General features: G+C 39.2%; 1 protein-coding gene across 24 annotated transcripts in view; it reads left to right on the top strand.

Moving 5' to 3' along the window:
• LOC103908994 (uncharacterized) overlaps positions 1-15,394 on the top strand; it is a 33,449-nt gene that overhangs the window by 11,423 nt on the left and 6,632 nt on the right. For 7 of the 24 annotated variants that reach the window (XR_015512076.1, XR_015512075.1, XR_015512074.1 and 4 more), the window contains exons 1-10: positions 7,517-7,667; positions 8,804-8,959; positions 9,052-9,204; positions 10,323-10,466; positions 10,607-10,732; positions 11,468-11,578; positions 11,984-12,127; positions 12,633-12,994; positions 13,352-13,446; positions 13,615-13,671. Coding sequence is in view for 5 of the 24 variants with exons in the window: in XM_087288019.1 (XP_087144145.1) it covers positions 7,538-7,667; positions 8,804-8,959; positions 9,052-9,204; positions 10,323-10,466; positions 10,607-10,732; positions 11,468-11,578; positions 11,984-12,127; positions 12,633-13,211; positions 13,352-13,446; positions 13,615-13,671 (1,695 nt within the window). In the remaining 19 variants the exon portion in view is untranslated. Of the gene's footprint in view, positions 1-7,516; positions 7,668-8,803; positions 8,960-9,051; positions 9,205-10,322; positions 10,467-10,606; positions 10,733-11,467; positions 11,579-11,983; positions 12,128-12,632; positions 13,212-13,351; positions 13,447-13,614; positions 13,672-15,394 lie in introns of those variants that run through there. The other 17 variants (XR_015512065.1, XR_015512064.1, XR_015512062.1 and 14 more) reach the window with 5 other exon arrangements.

Raw genomic sequence — 15,394 nt, 5'->3', positions numbered from 1 at the left:
TTTAGCCAATGATGAGGGCAGCTTCAGTCACTCCAACCGGTTCTGTCCAAACCAGTCGCAGGTCACGCCCACTGTAAACAAACAAAAGCGCAAGTATGCGGAGAGACGGCGTCAGGTAGGTCATTATTGCGTACACGGAGAATCGACACACTAACATTACATGTAAATGTAACGGAGAAGCACTTCTGCAACGAGACCAACAGCCTGTAAGAACATTTAGACTTATTCAGTTGTTGTGTATGGTTCGAGGACACTTAGGACCCTATCATACACCTGGCGCAAGGCGCGGCGCAATACTTGTTTGCTTGTTTCAGCTTGGCGCAACAGTGGTTTTGAGGCGTTGCGCCAGGCTCTTTAAGTAGCAAATGCATTTGCGCTCGTATGTGTGCCTGTAGGCGTTCTGGTCTAAAAAGGAAGGCGTTCTGAGGCGCACTGCTGGCGAGTTGCTATTTTGAGAAACTATAATAGATTTTTCATTAGACCAAAACAAACTCGGTCCAAAGTCGAGCGCAGAGTTGCGACTCGCTTACACACTGCTTAATAGCCTACACAGAAGATGTAGAGCAATACGCAAATATCTTTACATGTGAAACAGTTAAAATATTAAGGATAGACCTGTATATAGGCTATAATAACAATATATTGAATATAAATATAAAGGATTAAAATATTACAAAACATTATTTTCTAGCCTACATAAATATGAAAAACCACTGCCTTCATGCCTTCTTCATCTCGGGAGGCTTTTTCAGTTCATTCATAACAATTTGCTTTTGTATAACATTATTATTAGCATTTATTAAAAACAAGCCTAGATTTGCCCACCTGTCAGGTTTTAGACCATAAGGGGCACAGCATGTGTATTAGGTTATAACTCTTATACACACTTTGTTATTATTGTTCATTTATTCGTTTGCTGGAAATTAAAACTGAATTTAGAAATAGTTTTGAAACAAATCTTTGCTTTTAACAAACGAAATTAATTATTTATAGACTAATGGATGTCTGTGCTTAAAGGTTTCCCTGTCCACGAGAGCAAAAGCGAAAGTGAACTTACTTTACATCATGTAAATAGCAAATGCGCTATGGCGCGACGCAGCTGGCTCTTAAAGGGAATGGGTGATGAGACTCTGATTGGTTTATTCTCAAAACACACCTATAACTCATTAAGAAAAAAAGCTCAACCCTTTCAGACCATGCACCATGCACCACAGCGCATAGCAGATTTTCCCATCCTTAAATTAGCAAGTATGGATTCTGACACACCCTGAAAGCGTTTTCGCCCTGTGCTTTGCGTTTTGCGCATGGACCGTCAAAATAGAGCCCTTAGACTTGTTTTCAGCTGTTTGTGTAAGGTTGTAGGACATTTAAACTTGTTTTCAGCTCTGTGTATGGTACTAGAAAAGTTTACCCACTGTTTCCTTGGTTACTATAAGAGCTTGTGTGTCGAGCGTGGACGGTTTTGTGTCCCCTGCCGCAGTTTCGGGTGTTTTTACTCTCGAGGCGTGTCCAGCTGAATCCAATAAGCAAGGCACTCAGGGGTGTATATAAGTAGCTAGTCTCATCGGGGCAGCGGTCGTGGCAGCCTCGTGTGAAGGCCGACGAGTGTAAAGACTATCGACTCTACCTTCGCCATCGACTCTACCTGCGCCATCGACTCTACCTTCGCCATCAACTTTACCTGCGCCATCGACTCTACCTGCGCGACTCCACCGAGCAAAGACACAGACAAAGCAGCTGAGTACTTATTTATTTTACTTTATCTTTGCTCTTATTATTGTTTTCATTGCACTTTTATTATGTGTTTACTAATTTCTGTTGTTACTAACACTCGCAAAGCATGGGAGGTACATTCTCACAACCTTTGTTCAATACATGTATCTGCTATTTCACAACTCTCTCTCTCCGTGGGCCTCTGGAATTGTCAATCTGCTGTTAACAAGGCAGATTTTACTACCTCCATAGCTACACATTCTGACTATAATCTCATGACTCTAACTGAGACCTGGTTGAGGCCGGAGGACACTGTTATACATGCAGCTCTTTCTGCTAATATCTCTTCTTCCCACACTCCTCGTCAGACAGGGAGTGGGGGGGGACTGGACTACTGATTTCCAAAGAATGGAAATTCACTCAGAGACGGTCCCTGCCAACAGTCAGCTCCTTTGAATTTCATGCAGTCTCCATTATCCACCCCTTCTACATAAATGTGGTTGTCATCTACCGCCCACCGGGTACATTAGGTCATTTCTTACAGGGCTCGAAATTAACCTTTTTGCATGGTAGCACCGGTGCTCCTAACTTAAAAAATGTAGGCGCATCAGCCAAAATTTAGTCGCACCCACCAATTATGAGCACCGTTACTACAAGTTTCATACAAACATATTTATTGCATTTGAAATCAACAGTAATCAAACTAACAAGCAATAAATATATATATTATATATGCAAACGTGAGGAAAATATGTCTCAACGAAATCCCGTTACCACGAGAAAATAGATTTTTAGAACATAACTTAGTGACCAAAAGATACACGGAGCGCTCACCGGCTCTGCACACACTGCTTGAATGAATCTGTTAACGGTATAACTGTGCTGTTCTCACAAGTGCTCTCTGATATTGCACTGATGCTTTTGACATGTAACGTTACTGAACCTTATTATATGCAAACGTCATGTTAATAGCAATACCGGCCTTTTTATGAGTAGTGATATTAGTTTACTCAGTGTAAGCCCGTTTGCGATGGTGTACGTGGTGTTAAATTTGACATATAGCTGCCCCTTGCATGGCGGACAGCATCTGGCGATTATATGAAGGATTAAACAGAAGCTCTCGTGCTAGATGTGGCAAACAGTTACCTGAAAACTCCATCCCACAGACTTTTCATAGCGGACTTGAAGCCTATGGAAGTCTTTTATCCACTCTTGGAAAAGTGTAGATGGTGGATTAACATTCAGCACGTGATCAATAGTAAGATGTGTCATTATTTGTAACTTTAGATGTCATGGTTTCTAAAACTAAATCTGTCAGTGTTATCTTCATTCTCATCTTCAGCGCTTTACAATTTTTTACGGTAGTAGCTCTCTGTCATCTCAAGCAAGAAGGCAATGACAGTGATTGACAGCTGATATTTCAGTGCTAGAGCAGTGGTGGGCCAATAAGAAGAGCGCAAAGGCGGGGCAAGCATTACAGATTTGGCTTTGTTTACTGCAGCAAGTTTTCATGACATCTGTTTTAAACCATTCGTGAGCGCTGCGTTTCGTGTTTTAAGTGCTGAAAAAGAGCTTAGAGATATATTCTGTGTGAATGTCTGCCGAATCTGCGCATGTGGCGAACATTTTGCAGTAAAAACTGGTCGCACACAACAATTTTAAGCACTCGCGCTAATGCTCCCAAATATATTTTGAGGTCCCATAAACAAAATTTCGGCCGCATATGCGACCAAAATGGTCACAATTTCGAGCCCATATATATATAAATATATATTAAAGAATGTTGAAAAATTCAATTTAATTTTCAATTCAGCTTTATTTGTATAGCGCTTTTACAATGTAGATTGTGTCAAAGCAGCTTCACATAAATGGTCTTAGTAACTGGAACAGTGTGGTTCAGGTTTTAGTGTTTAAGTTCAGTTCAGTTCAGTTTAGCTCAGTTCAGTGTGATTTAATCATTACTGAGAAAATAAACAGCCATTGGCTTCTATAGTAGGAACAAAAATACTATGGAAGTCAGGGGCTGTTTTCTTCATCTGTCTAACTTTGTGTTCAACAGAGAAAGGAAACTGGTTTGGATCATATGGAGGATGAGTAAATGACAACTTGCTTCTTGCGGTAAATTGTCACTTTAAAATCCATTTACCATTAATGAAACGATGAGTTATCCTCATACACGCTATCTGATGTGGGCATACCTCTGCTTAAAACTGATTCATTTTTAACTGTCGTGCAGGGGGCCCCACGTCGTCGCGATTTTCAATAATTGAAAATCCAGGAACCGCAATAATCAAACTCTTGGGAACAACTGTGGTCGGAACCAAAGTTCATAGGTCTGTCTTCTCTGAACTCCTCTCAAGCGGTGGACTACTTCATTCTGATTGCTTGCCGCCGAACAGCGTCATAGCCAATGAAGACGCGCCGCTGTTTCTCGCCGCCGGTTCTCGTTAAAAAATGAATGACTTCTGGCTACTTTGACGCTCTGGCCGCTTTCGGTTTGTGATCGCTCCTCAGTTTGTGAAGGATTCCCCGCGTTGTCGCTCCACTCCGCCTCCTTTCCCCGCTCCTCAATTTGTGACATAGATATATACACTAGATATCGCATAGGGACCCTGAGCATGCGTCTATAGCGCCGCCACATTGGTACAGTGCTCCCAGGACAAATGTCATTCAACCGCACTAGTCAAGACTGCGGGACTGTAGCGCTGTCTACGAGTGTAGTAACGAGCAAACAAAGAAAACAAAGCACAAAGGCAGAACATTACATAGGTAAGATTAAGTTGTTTATGTTTTTGTATGTTCTGAAATTTGTGCTAATCAGGTAGCGTTATTGATGATAATACAGTCACTTACTGCATTCATCATGAGGCAAAGCAGCTCCAACTCGCACTAAACACTCGACTTATGCTAGTTTTGTTGAATAAAATCAGCAAACAATGCAAAAGAAATATGACAACGAAATGCTGCGCTGCCAGAAACTTGAAATATTTTCGGCTAGTGAACGAGTCGTTCATAACAGAGATTCATTCACAAACTAATCGCTCCCTCCGTCAGTATGAGCAGTGAAAGCAGGAGAGGAGCTGTGTTTCAGGACACGGATTTGATCAAATTTAACAGGGAGGGTGGATAGTACATTTCTGTCCACACAAACACAAGCTTTTCCATCAATGTAGAAAAGTGATGTAAAATTAAAAATGATATGTATTTTCGTGTGAGGATTATCCGCCTGGACAAAGAGTGTAAATGTAATGAACAGTGTCTGAACACTTAAGCTTAATATAAGTAATCTTCGAAAAGCCTATGGGAAAAAAAAAAAGTTTTATGCTAGCAGCCGATTCGCCTACAAGGTGACGTCATGGTTCCTCCACTCTATAGGAGCACCAGTAGAGCTCACGTGATCCTCTCTCAGCTCGCTCAGAGGCTGCTTGTATTCGTGCTGTATAGACCTACACAGATCTGCGTTTGAAGCAGGTCGCCACCCAGAGCGACAGGCAGCTACAAAATCGCTGCTAGTCTGAATGAGGCAGAAGAGGCAGTGATAAATGTTGGACTATTTATAGTCATAGAGGAGAACACCTCGAATCTTCATCCAATGGAAATAATGAATGTGGCTGTGGTGTGAGAGGAAGAGGTTGTACGTTGGCCTCAGGGAAGTCAAATGTCTTTGCTATGCTAATAGGGATTCTTCTTGCCCTGAAAATCACTTATCTCATCCTCCAAAAAGAGATCATGAAAATTGGTGGTGAAGAATGCTCTGCAAAAGTTCACCGAGTAGATTTAAACTCTTAAGTGTTTAGTGGATGCTCAAATTTACTGATATTTATGTTGTTCCTTCAGCGTTAAGGACTAAATCTCAATCCAGTGTAACGAGTCGCTTACACTTCATGAAAAGGGAAACATTTTCTGGATAATAAGCTTTATTTTTTTTCTCTGTCTCACATTACACTTCATATTGCACAGTAGCAGACATTCTGTTACACACATTCTATATCAACTCTGTGCTACAATTGCGGTTTAACAAAAATTCAACAAGTCAGAAATCTCAAGAAACAGTAAAATGCATTTCTCAAACAGCATTAAAATAAACTCTTTAAAATGTATAAACAAACTCAGGTTGTGTTAAACTGCAGTTCTAGCAGACTGTTTTTATATTAACTCAATGAGAGTGGTGGGAATTGTGTAATGCGAGAACAAGAAAAACAATCACTTAGATTAAAGTTGCTTATCATCGAACACATTTTCTCCTCATTAAGTGTGAGCAACTCGTCACACTGGATTGAGATTTAGTCATTAAAGTTAAATGAACAGCATGGATATCAGTAAGTGCATGCGTGAGCAAAAACCCACTAAACACTTAAGAGTTTCTTTCTTACTCCATGAACTTTTGCAGAGCGTTGAATATCAGTTTCAGCATGAGAGAACAAAATCAGTTGTAAACAGTTTTCATTATAAATGTTTTTGTATTGGTGTAAACCTTTACAATGTTAAATAGATGAAGAAACATTTCAGAGGCCTAATTTTAATGCTGTTTGAGAAATTCTTTATAACGATTGATTTATAACTTGGCATGATTTTTTTCAGTGGTGTTTGAACTTACAGGTTGTATCCTGTTGCTTCAAGGAGATTTAATATGAATGTATTGAATTGATGACTGTACTTCTGCGTGAATGAAAATATTTTCTTGAAGTTATAATAAATGTTATTACAGTTTATTTGTGTTGACGTTCTTGGTCTCTTTTTTAAATCCATTTGTCGTATTAACCTGTGGTAAATTCATTTAACTCATAATTTTAGGTCAACCGTGTAAACGTCTTAGTTGTTACAACAAGCTATATTTAGTTGGTTTAACTCATATTTTAAGGCAACCAGGTAACTTTTTCAGTTATTTTTTTCAACAAACTATTTTTAGTTGAGTTGACAAATCTTTTATTCATATAACTTCGAATTATATTATATCAACTTCTTGAAGCAGTCAAATGGATTAAGTTGTCTTAAATTAGTTTACTCAACAATTTTACACCATTAAGTTGAGTGCACTTACATTTGTAAGTCAACTTAAACTGCTTAAAGAAGTGGATACAACACAAAATATTAGTAAAATTAGTTGAAACAACATAATCACTCAAGTTATTATAACTCATACTTATAATTACAATAAACTCAAAAATTTAAGGCAACCAGGTAACTTTTTAAAGTCAAACTAACAAATCATTTTTTATAGTGCAGGTGCAAAAATGTGCTTTAATGTACTTGAATGTTAAAAATGTGTATCCTACAATACAAGGTTAGTTGTCAAATTAAGATGGAAGATTATTTTAAGTTATTTAATTAGCTTGTTTATGAAGACTGCAGAGTGCTGCATGACAAAAATAGACTGAATAATCCCCCCCCCCCATTCTTTATGTATAATATTTGTAACATAAAGATTGACTTAAGTAATTATGGTTCGTTTTAATCAAGAAAACCTTTATTTAATCATATAAAGCTTGGGAGCAATTCAATGAGAACAGCCATTTTGAAAAGGTCAAAAAAGCTCTTCCACTGCCTGCAGTGTCATGAAAATCCACAAGAGGGCAAAATACAGGCATCAAACTATACAACAGGGTTTCAAGCAAAATAATGATCAGTATGATATTATACAGATCTTATAAACTTGTGTATTAAATATGATTCGTGCTGCTTTATAGGGTAAAGAAGGTCACATTAACCACATACACTCGCGGAAGACGACGTGTTGCTTGGCAACAGCAGAACGCGTTCTAACGGTTCTACAGGGTCTGCTGACGCGCGTAAACTCGGCTTCAGTAATCTGCAGGAACAAGAAATGAAGGTTGATTGTAAAAGTTGCTCTCGGTCGATAAACACATCGAGCAAAACAGTTGAGCGATTTCAGACGATGTCTACAAGACCTTTCAAGTTTCTAGCAGGAATCGAAAGTTGTAAGACCTTGACGGGTAAGTCCAGACACTAAGAACACGTGTGTTTCATATTTGCCTGTTTTATATTATTAAATGTTTGATACTAAAACTCTAATTTTACTCTCTAGAAATACTTATTTTGGACTCTTACTTACGACCATGCAATATTACACTGCTAAAAATCAATTTGACGGTCTTTTTACAAATGAAAACAGCTTTAAACCGTTTGTGTGTATATTCAGCTGTGTTTGTTTAGCCGAAATATGGCGATCATAACTCCATAACCTGACGGTACACAGAGGTGTTTTCAGAGAATCCTGAATATAAATGCAGATTCAGTGTTTTAGCAAACAACATCAGTCAGTTTAATACAAAAACACCAGAGTAAAATGCAGATAACAATACTTGAGTCAAAGTCAAACTCTTCCTAACGAATATATAATGATTTATAATGTATAATGGTGAAAATGTTCATTTTAATACACGGGCAGCTATACCATACTAATAATGAATGATAATTTAATTGTGCAAACGAGCAAAACTGTGACTCAGGACCCAGGTCTTATGTTGGCAACAGCCAAACACATGACAAATACAGGCCCGGAGTCAGTCTGGTGAAAGAGCTGATTCTTTATTTTTACCAAAATGTAGACCTTTTTGCAGTTTTTGCCTCTTTCATGAGGCTTAAATATTGCATTTTAGTGACATTTTAAGCTGGATTAGCTTGTCGGATGGTCATCATAACCACATCTTTCAATTAACCAAAATATTTCCTAAAGATTTAGAATGATCGGCTTGGTTCAATGGGTTATTTTCACAATTTATGATGATGTAACAGTCAAAATAGGACAGTTGAGCTCATGTATAGGACACCCCCGGCTACAGGCATGAAATATGACAAAGAAACACAAAAACATGAGAATATTATGTTCATGTTTCATTAAGATTATAAACAGACTTGCTACAATAAATTTATTTTAAAAAACACTTGATAATGTTTGATATTTATAATAAGCATTGCTAAGAACTTTGACAATTTAAAAGGTGATTTTCCCAATGTTTGGATTTGGAACTCTCAGATTTTTTCAATTGAAATCTGGTTGAATTAATGACATTAAACATCAGGATTTAGGTTAAGAGTTTATTGTTCGTTGTGTTGTAATCCACATTAGGAGAAAGAAGAGGAATGAAGCGGAAAGCGGATAATGATTTTCAGAGTGTTTCTGGTGAAGGCAAACCGTATGCTCTGAGGAAACGCATCAAACTTTCAGAGATGGAGAACACAAGAGACACAGAGATGACCAGCTATGAGGAGAAAACCAGTTCAGGTGTGTCCTGTCACAGATCAACACTTCAGATCATCTGCCTTGTATTTGTACATTGTAAAAGTTTATGTTTGTTGTGTTGTAATCCACATTAGGAGGAAGAGGAGAGAAACGGAAAGCGGATGATGATTTTCAGAGAGTTTCTGGTGGAGGTAAATCATACGCTCTGCGGAAACGCATCAAAGTTTCAGAGATGGAGAACACAAGAGACACTGAGATGACCAGTTTTCAGGAGAAAACCAGCTCAGGTGTGTTTCCTGCCACAGATCAACACTTCTACAGCTTCATCACCATAATGTGTTACCACTTAAACTTCTGAAACATGAAGCAGCAAGGTTCATACGGTCATGGAAACCTGAAAAAGTCATGGAATTTTGTCATGGCATTTTCCAGGCCTGGAAAGGTTTTGGAAAAGTCATGGAAATTACATTTACATTTAGTCATTATTATTATTATATTTATTATTATTATTATTATTATTATTATTGCTCCATATTTTAAGTGACCTTCTATTGGTCTCACTCAATCACCTGATGTGATTTCGCAGGTAAGAACTTGAGCTTTCGTATGCAGTGAAATGCGAAACACGTGCTTGTATTTCTGGTCTGCTGTATTCGCATGCCTATGAATGTCAGTCTATGGAGAGAAAAGTGCAGCGTGACCGCAGCTTTACAATAGAAGTAGTTTTATCTACTATTACTAGTTTAACAGACTATTAAGATGATCTCAAATTAGTTTGACATATGTCTGTATATTGGAATAAGGTTTAGTTGTTTTTGCCTATTTTCTTGGCCAAAAACACGCTCTCGCATTATTAGTGCTGTGTAAGCATCATCTGTTTTACATAGATATTAAAATAAATTTAAACTATTGTGTGTTTTATGATATGCTGTAATAAATTTTAACGTTTTTTTTATGGTTTACCACATATATGTAGACATTACATTAAACATTAGGTCATGAAAATTGACTTTAAAGTCCTGGAAAACTCATGGAATTTGTACGAACCGTGAAGCAGCATGCAAAGTATTGACTCAGTTAGCTGGTAAATCCAGTGAGCATGGGGATATTTTGGCAAATAGGCAAAAATACATTGTCTGGATCAAAGTGATTGATTTATCTATTATGCCCAAAATTATTCAATTATTATGTTATGATCATGTTTCATTAAGTTCAACACTTTCTACTGTAAACATGTCAGAACTCAATTGTTGATTTGAACTTAATTTGGCCACTTTAAAGGTGATTTTCTCAATCTTTAATTTATTTGAGATCGCAACAGAAATCTGGAATGAAGATATGACAATAAATAAACATGACGATTAATTGAAGAGTTTATTGTTCATTGTGTTGTCATCCACATTAGGAGGAAGAGGAGAGAAGCGGAAAGCAGATGATGCTTTTCAGAGTGTTTCTGGTGGAGGCAAACCATCTGCCCACCGGAAACGCATTAAAGTTACAGAGCTGGAGAACACAAGAGAAGACGCCGACACAGAGGCGTCCAGCTCAGGTCAGCCCACTCTTTATGACTGGAAAATGCTGGAAAACTATTAGCAGTGCTGTCATTTGTTAAATCCCAGAGTAAAATAAACAGCAATTAATGAAAGAACTGATTATTAATAGTTCATTATTGACTGTGATCCACATCAGGAGGAAGAGGAGTGAAGAGGAAAGCGGATGATGATTTGCAGAGTGTTTCTGACAGAGTCAAACCATACGCTCTGCGGAAACGCATCAAAGCTGCAGAGACGTCCAGCGATGAGAACAGCCGCTCAGGTCAGTCTCCCGTCACTCTTCTACAGTTGTATGAGCATATATATGTCAGCTTAAAGGCACAGTGCACGACGACACAAAGCAGCAGAGCTTTTATTATGCCACAGTCCAGCGCGTCTGGTTCTTCAGCTCGTGATCACGTGTGCTGTTTTATCAGACTAAATACATGTTTTGCTTCTGTTATAATGCTGCTCTGTGCTGTCAAATAAAACACAAACATATTAAAACCTCGCTAAACAAACAGAGCAGAAATAGAGGATGTGTGACGTCATTAGCATGAACACACACACTGGCTGTGTCTAAAATCACACACTTCCATACTAAATAGTACATTAAGACAGTATGTGAGCCGAGTAGTATGTCTGACCTCACAGTATTTGTAAAACAGCATGTGAGAAGTACCCGGATGACCTACTACAACTGGAGAGATTCTGAAGTGCGCATCCAGTGGACGCTACACTATCCCATAATGCACCGCGAGAGAATTCCTGAATGGGACTGAATTCATGAATCACTCTTCTAGTGGTTTTTGGAGATTTTAATGGAAAAAGTCTCATAATGCACCTTTAAAACTGTGAATGATGCAGTTTTGTGCAAAGTGTTTCTCAGTAGAGCTTCATGACAAAACATCTGGAAACTATTAGCACTGCTGCCATTTGAACAGATCCCCAAATACAATAAATGCCAATTAATGAAAGAACGGCTCATTAATAATGCATTATTGACTGTAATCCACAGAAGTTCCAAGAGGACAGAAGAGAAAGGCTGGATGTCTAGATCAGGACAGCAGAAATCTGGACACAGTTGCTGCCAAACGAGTGAAAACTGCAGCAGAAGACAGCAGCTCAGGTCAGTGTGCATTATGAGGCTGTAGAGGCGCTATATTGACATATATGATAATATCACAATATTTTAAAGAAAATCCTCATTCATGATTTGATCAAAGCTCTTTTGTGATGTTTTTATTTTCATTTTCATTATCTGTACATTTGTTTTGAGTTATTATTGTGAATATAGTTTGAGTTATTTCAGTCATGTGACTTAAAACTATGAATGTGCGCTCTGATCCGCTAATTCAGTCTATTAATTTAGCTTACTTTTTATTGATCTTTTATCCTCTTACATGTGATTTTCTTAATATTTAGATGTTTGAATCCTCAGATTCCAGATTTTCTGGAATGAAGATATGGCAATAAAAGACATGATGGTTTTCATTTAAGAGTCTATTGTTTGTTGTGTTGTCATCCACATTAGGAGGAAGAGGAGTGAAGCGGAAAGCGGATGATGATTTTCAGAGTGTTTCTGGTGAAGGCAAACCATACGCTCTGAGGAAACGCATCAAAGCTGCAGAGCTGGAGAACACAAGAGACGCCGCCGACACAGAGGCGTCCAGCTCAGGTCAGTCCACTCTTTATGACTGGAAAATGCTGGAAAACTATTAGCACTGCTGCAAATTTTGAGCAATAATAATGCTGTCAATAATGATTGATGGATGAGTAAAGTATTATCATGGAGTCTGAAGCAGAGTAAGGCTAAAAGCAGTGAAGTGAAATCTGAGAAATGCTGAAGCAGTTGCTGATGAGAGACGACAGTGAAGCGGCAGCAGAGCTTTTATTATGCCACAGTTATTCTCATGATCGCTGATGATTTCTCTGCATTTGAGCATTTTTCATGATGTTTGGCAGAATATAAGTACAGGATTCAGCAGAGTATATACTACTGTTAATAAATATAAAAGTCTTACATGATGTGCCTTAAACTGGGAACTATGCAGTATTGTGCAAAGCGTTTCTCAGCAAAGTTTTATGACAGAGTAAAACGTCTAATAATACTAATAATGCGCAATACTAATAATGAAAGAACGGCTCATTAATAATTTATTATTGACTGTAATCCACATCAGCTCTAAGAGGACAGAAGAGAAAGGCTGAATGTCTTGATCAGGACAGCAGAAATCAGGACACTGTGGCTGCCAAACAAATGAAAACAGCAGAGATCCAACATGGCGGCAGCAGCGGCGGGAAAACTGCAGCTGAAAACAGCAGCCCAGCTGAAAACAGCAGCCCAGCTGAAAACAGCAGCTCACCTGAAAACAGCAGCCCAGCTGAAAACAGCAGCTCACCTGAAAACAGCAGCCCAGCTGAAAACAGCAGCTCACCTGAAAACAGCAGCCCAGCTGAAAACAGCAGCTCACCTGAAAACAGCAGCACAGCTGAAAACAGCAGCACAGCTGAAAACAGCAGCTCAGGTGAAAACAGCAGCCCAGCTGAAAACAGCAGCCCAGCTGAAAACAGCAGCCCAGCTGAAAACAGCAGCCCAACTGAAAACAGCAGCCCAACTGAAAACAGCAGCTCAGGTGAAAACAGCAGCTCAGGTGAAAACAGCAGCTCAGCTGAAAACAGCAGCCCAGCTGAAAACAGCAGCTCAGCTGAAAACAGCAGCTCAGCTGAAAACAGCAGCTCAGCTGAAAACAGCAGCTCAGGTCTGTCTTCTGTCATAATGATTTCTGTCTAATCTGCAGTCGGGTTTTGGATTTTTTTTTATAGTTTTACAGAAATATCTCAGGATTAGAGCAGAACACTCACAGAAATAATGTCATAAATGTGATTCACTTTACTCCAGGATCTATACTTGACAAATATGTGCTTGGAGAGAAGCTGGGACAGGGAAACGGTGGCACTGTCTATCTGGCTACACGGAAATCTGACGGCCAGAAGGTAACGGTCACTTCAACTCTGCAGTGGTCTTTGTGTGTGTGTGTGTGTGTGTGTGTGTGTGTGTGTGTGTGTGTGTGTGTGTGTGTGTGTGTGTGTGTGTGTTTTATGCAGGTCAGATCAGACATCTCTCTGGCTTAAATAAGTTTTGACTTTATGCTTTCTTTGCAGGTTGCCATAAAAGTTGTGAATAAGGACTTAAGGAGTTTCGGATACTGGTACACTATGGTAAGTATGCATACTCTACTGAAAATATATGAAGAGAACAGATGACCTCCATGTTTAGTCATTTTGAGATGTCGTGTGTTTTTATTTACATGCTTTATGGAAATGGCTGAAACTGCACGTGTTTAGTCATTTCCAGAAATCTTGTTTGTACTGAGAATATTACAGAGTTTCTGGAAATGTCTAGAACTGGGGGTTATCTGTTTCTGCAGATGAACTGTGGAGCACAAAACCAGTCATAATGTCCAGAAACTGAGATTTGCGTATCATCTGAGAGATCAATAAAGAGGCTTTTTGATAATGTTTGCTTTGTTAGAACAATATTGATGGAGATGCGGCTGTTTGACAATCTGGAACATGAAGAAAATCTTAATATTGGGAAAATCAGCTTTAAAGTTAATAACTTAAACTACATTTCACATTTCCATGTAAACTCCTTCTCCTCAGTCTCTTTATTAATCTGGGGTCGCCACAGCGGAATGATCCACCAAATTATCCAGCATATGTTTTACAAAGGGGATGCCCTTCCAGCTGTAGCCATCACTGGGAAACACCCATACACACTCATTCACACACATAAATACACGACAGACAATTTAGCTTACCCAATTCACCTGTACCGCATGTCTTTGGACTGTGGGAGAAACCAGAGCACCCGGAGGAAACCCACGCGAATGCAGGGAGAACATGCAAACTCCACACAGAAACGCCAACTGACCCAGCCGGGGGTCGAACCCGCGACCTTTTTACTGTGAGGTGATTGTTCTACCCACTGCCCCACATCAGATCAATAAGAAATGCACAAATTATATATTGAAACCAAATCTTTACGTAATTGAAGTCCAGGGTCCCCGCGGGTCTTTAAAAAGTCTTGAAACGTCTTAAATAAAATTTCAGATTTTTTCGATTTGTAATTTTCCATAAGGAGGTCTTAAATTTCATGTGGGATCTTAAGTTTCATGTCTGACTCGTCATTTTTATTAGATTTTTTCAACCGCAATTTGACCAGCGCAACATTTGGGGGCAGCACTTCGTGGGTGCAACCTGCATCATTCTATAGGTGACATACGAGTAAGTGATTGATGAAAGCGTTGTGTTGTTGGTTCGCCACCTCGGCATTTTGCGAAATCGCAAGCATGGGCAAATGTTTGTTTGATGACAATTGGTTGGAGGACGAAAAGTATCAGGGGTGGCTAAAAAACTGCCAGAAATCATGAAGGGAAGTGTGCTTTATGTTAAAAGACGATAAAACTGGGGACAATGTGCCATAAAGCGCTCTATTCACACATGAAAGCAGAGAAGCACAAGAAGTATGTCGCAGGCAAGTAGTTTGCCCATAAGTATGTTCTCATCGAGCACTTCGACCTCTCAGCCTTTCACAAGGCCGTCCACTTCAAGCAATGCCTTCAGCAGCTTTGCGAATGTAGCTGCACTTAAGGCCGAAATACTGTGGGTGTTTCAAACCGTAAGCTGCCACCACTCGTACAAAGTTTTCGCATCCCTTTGACCTGTCTTGAGCGTGGCTCTGGTGAGTTTTGCTAATGCTTCAACACATCATTCTGTGTAGTCACACTGAACATTTTCCTGTTGTGTTTTTTGTTTAGGTCAGGGGTCAGCAACCCGCGGCTCTAGAGCCGCATGCGGCTCTTTAGCGCTGCCCTTGTGGCTCCCTGGAGCTTTTTCAAAAATGTTTGAAAATGCAAAAAGATGGGGGAGGTTAATATAT

Source organism: Danio rerio, chromosome 16 (genome assembly GCF_052040795.2).
Source record: "Danio rerio strain M-AB ecotype USA chromosome 16, GRCz13ab, whole genome shotgun sequence".
Lineage (NCBI taxonomy): Eukaryota > Metazoa > Chordata > Actinopteri > Cypriniformes > Danionidae > Danio > Danio rerio.
The sequence above is the reverse complement of the archived record's forward strand: the minus strand, read 5'-3'. Positions and strand labels throughout refer to the sequence as shown.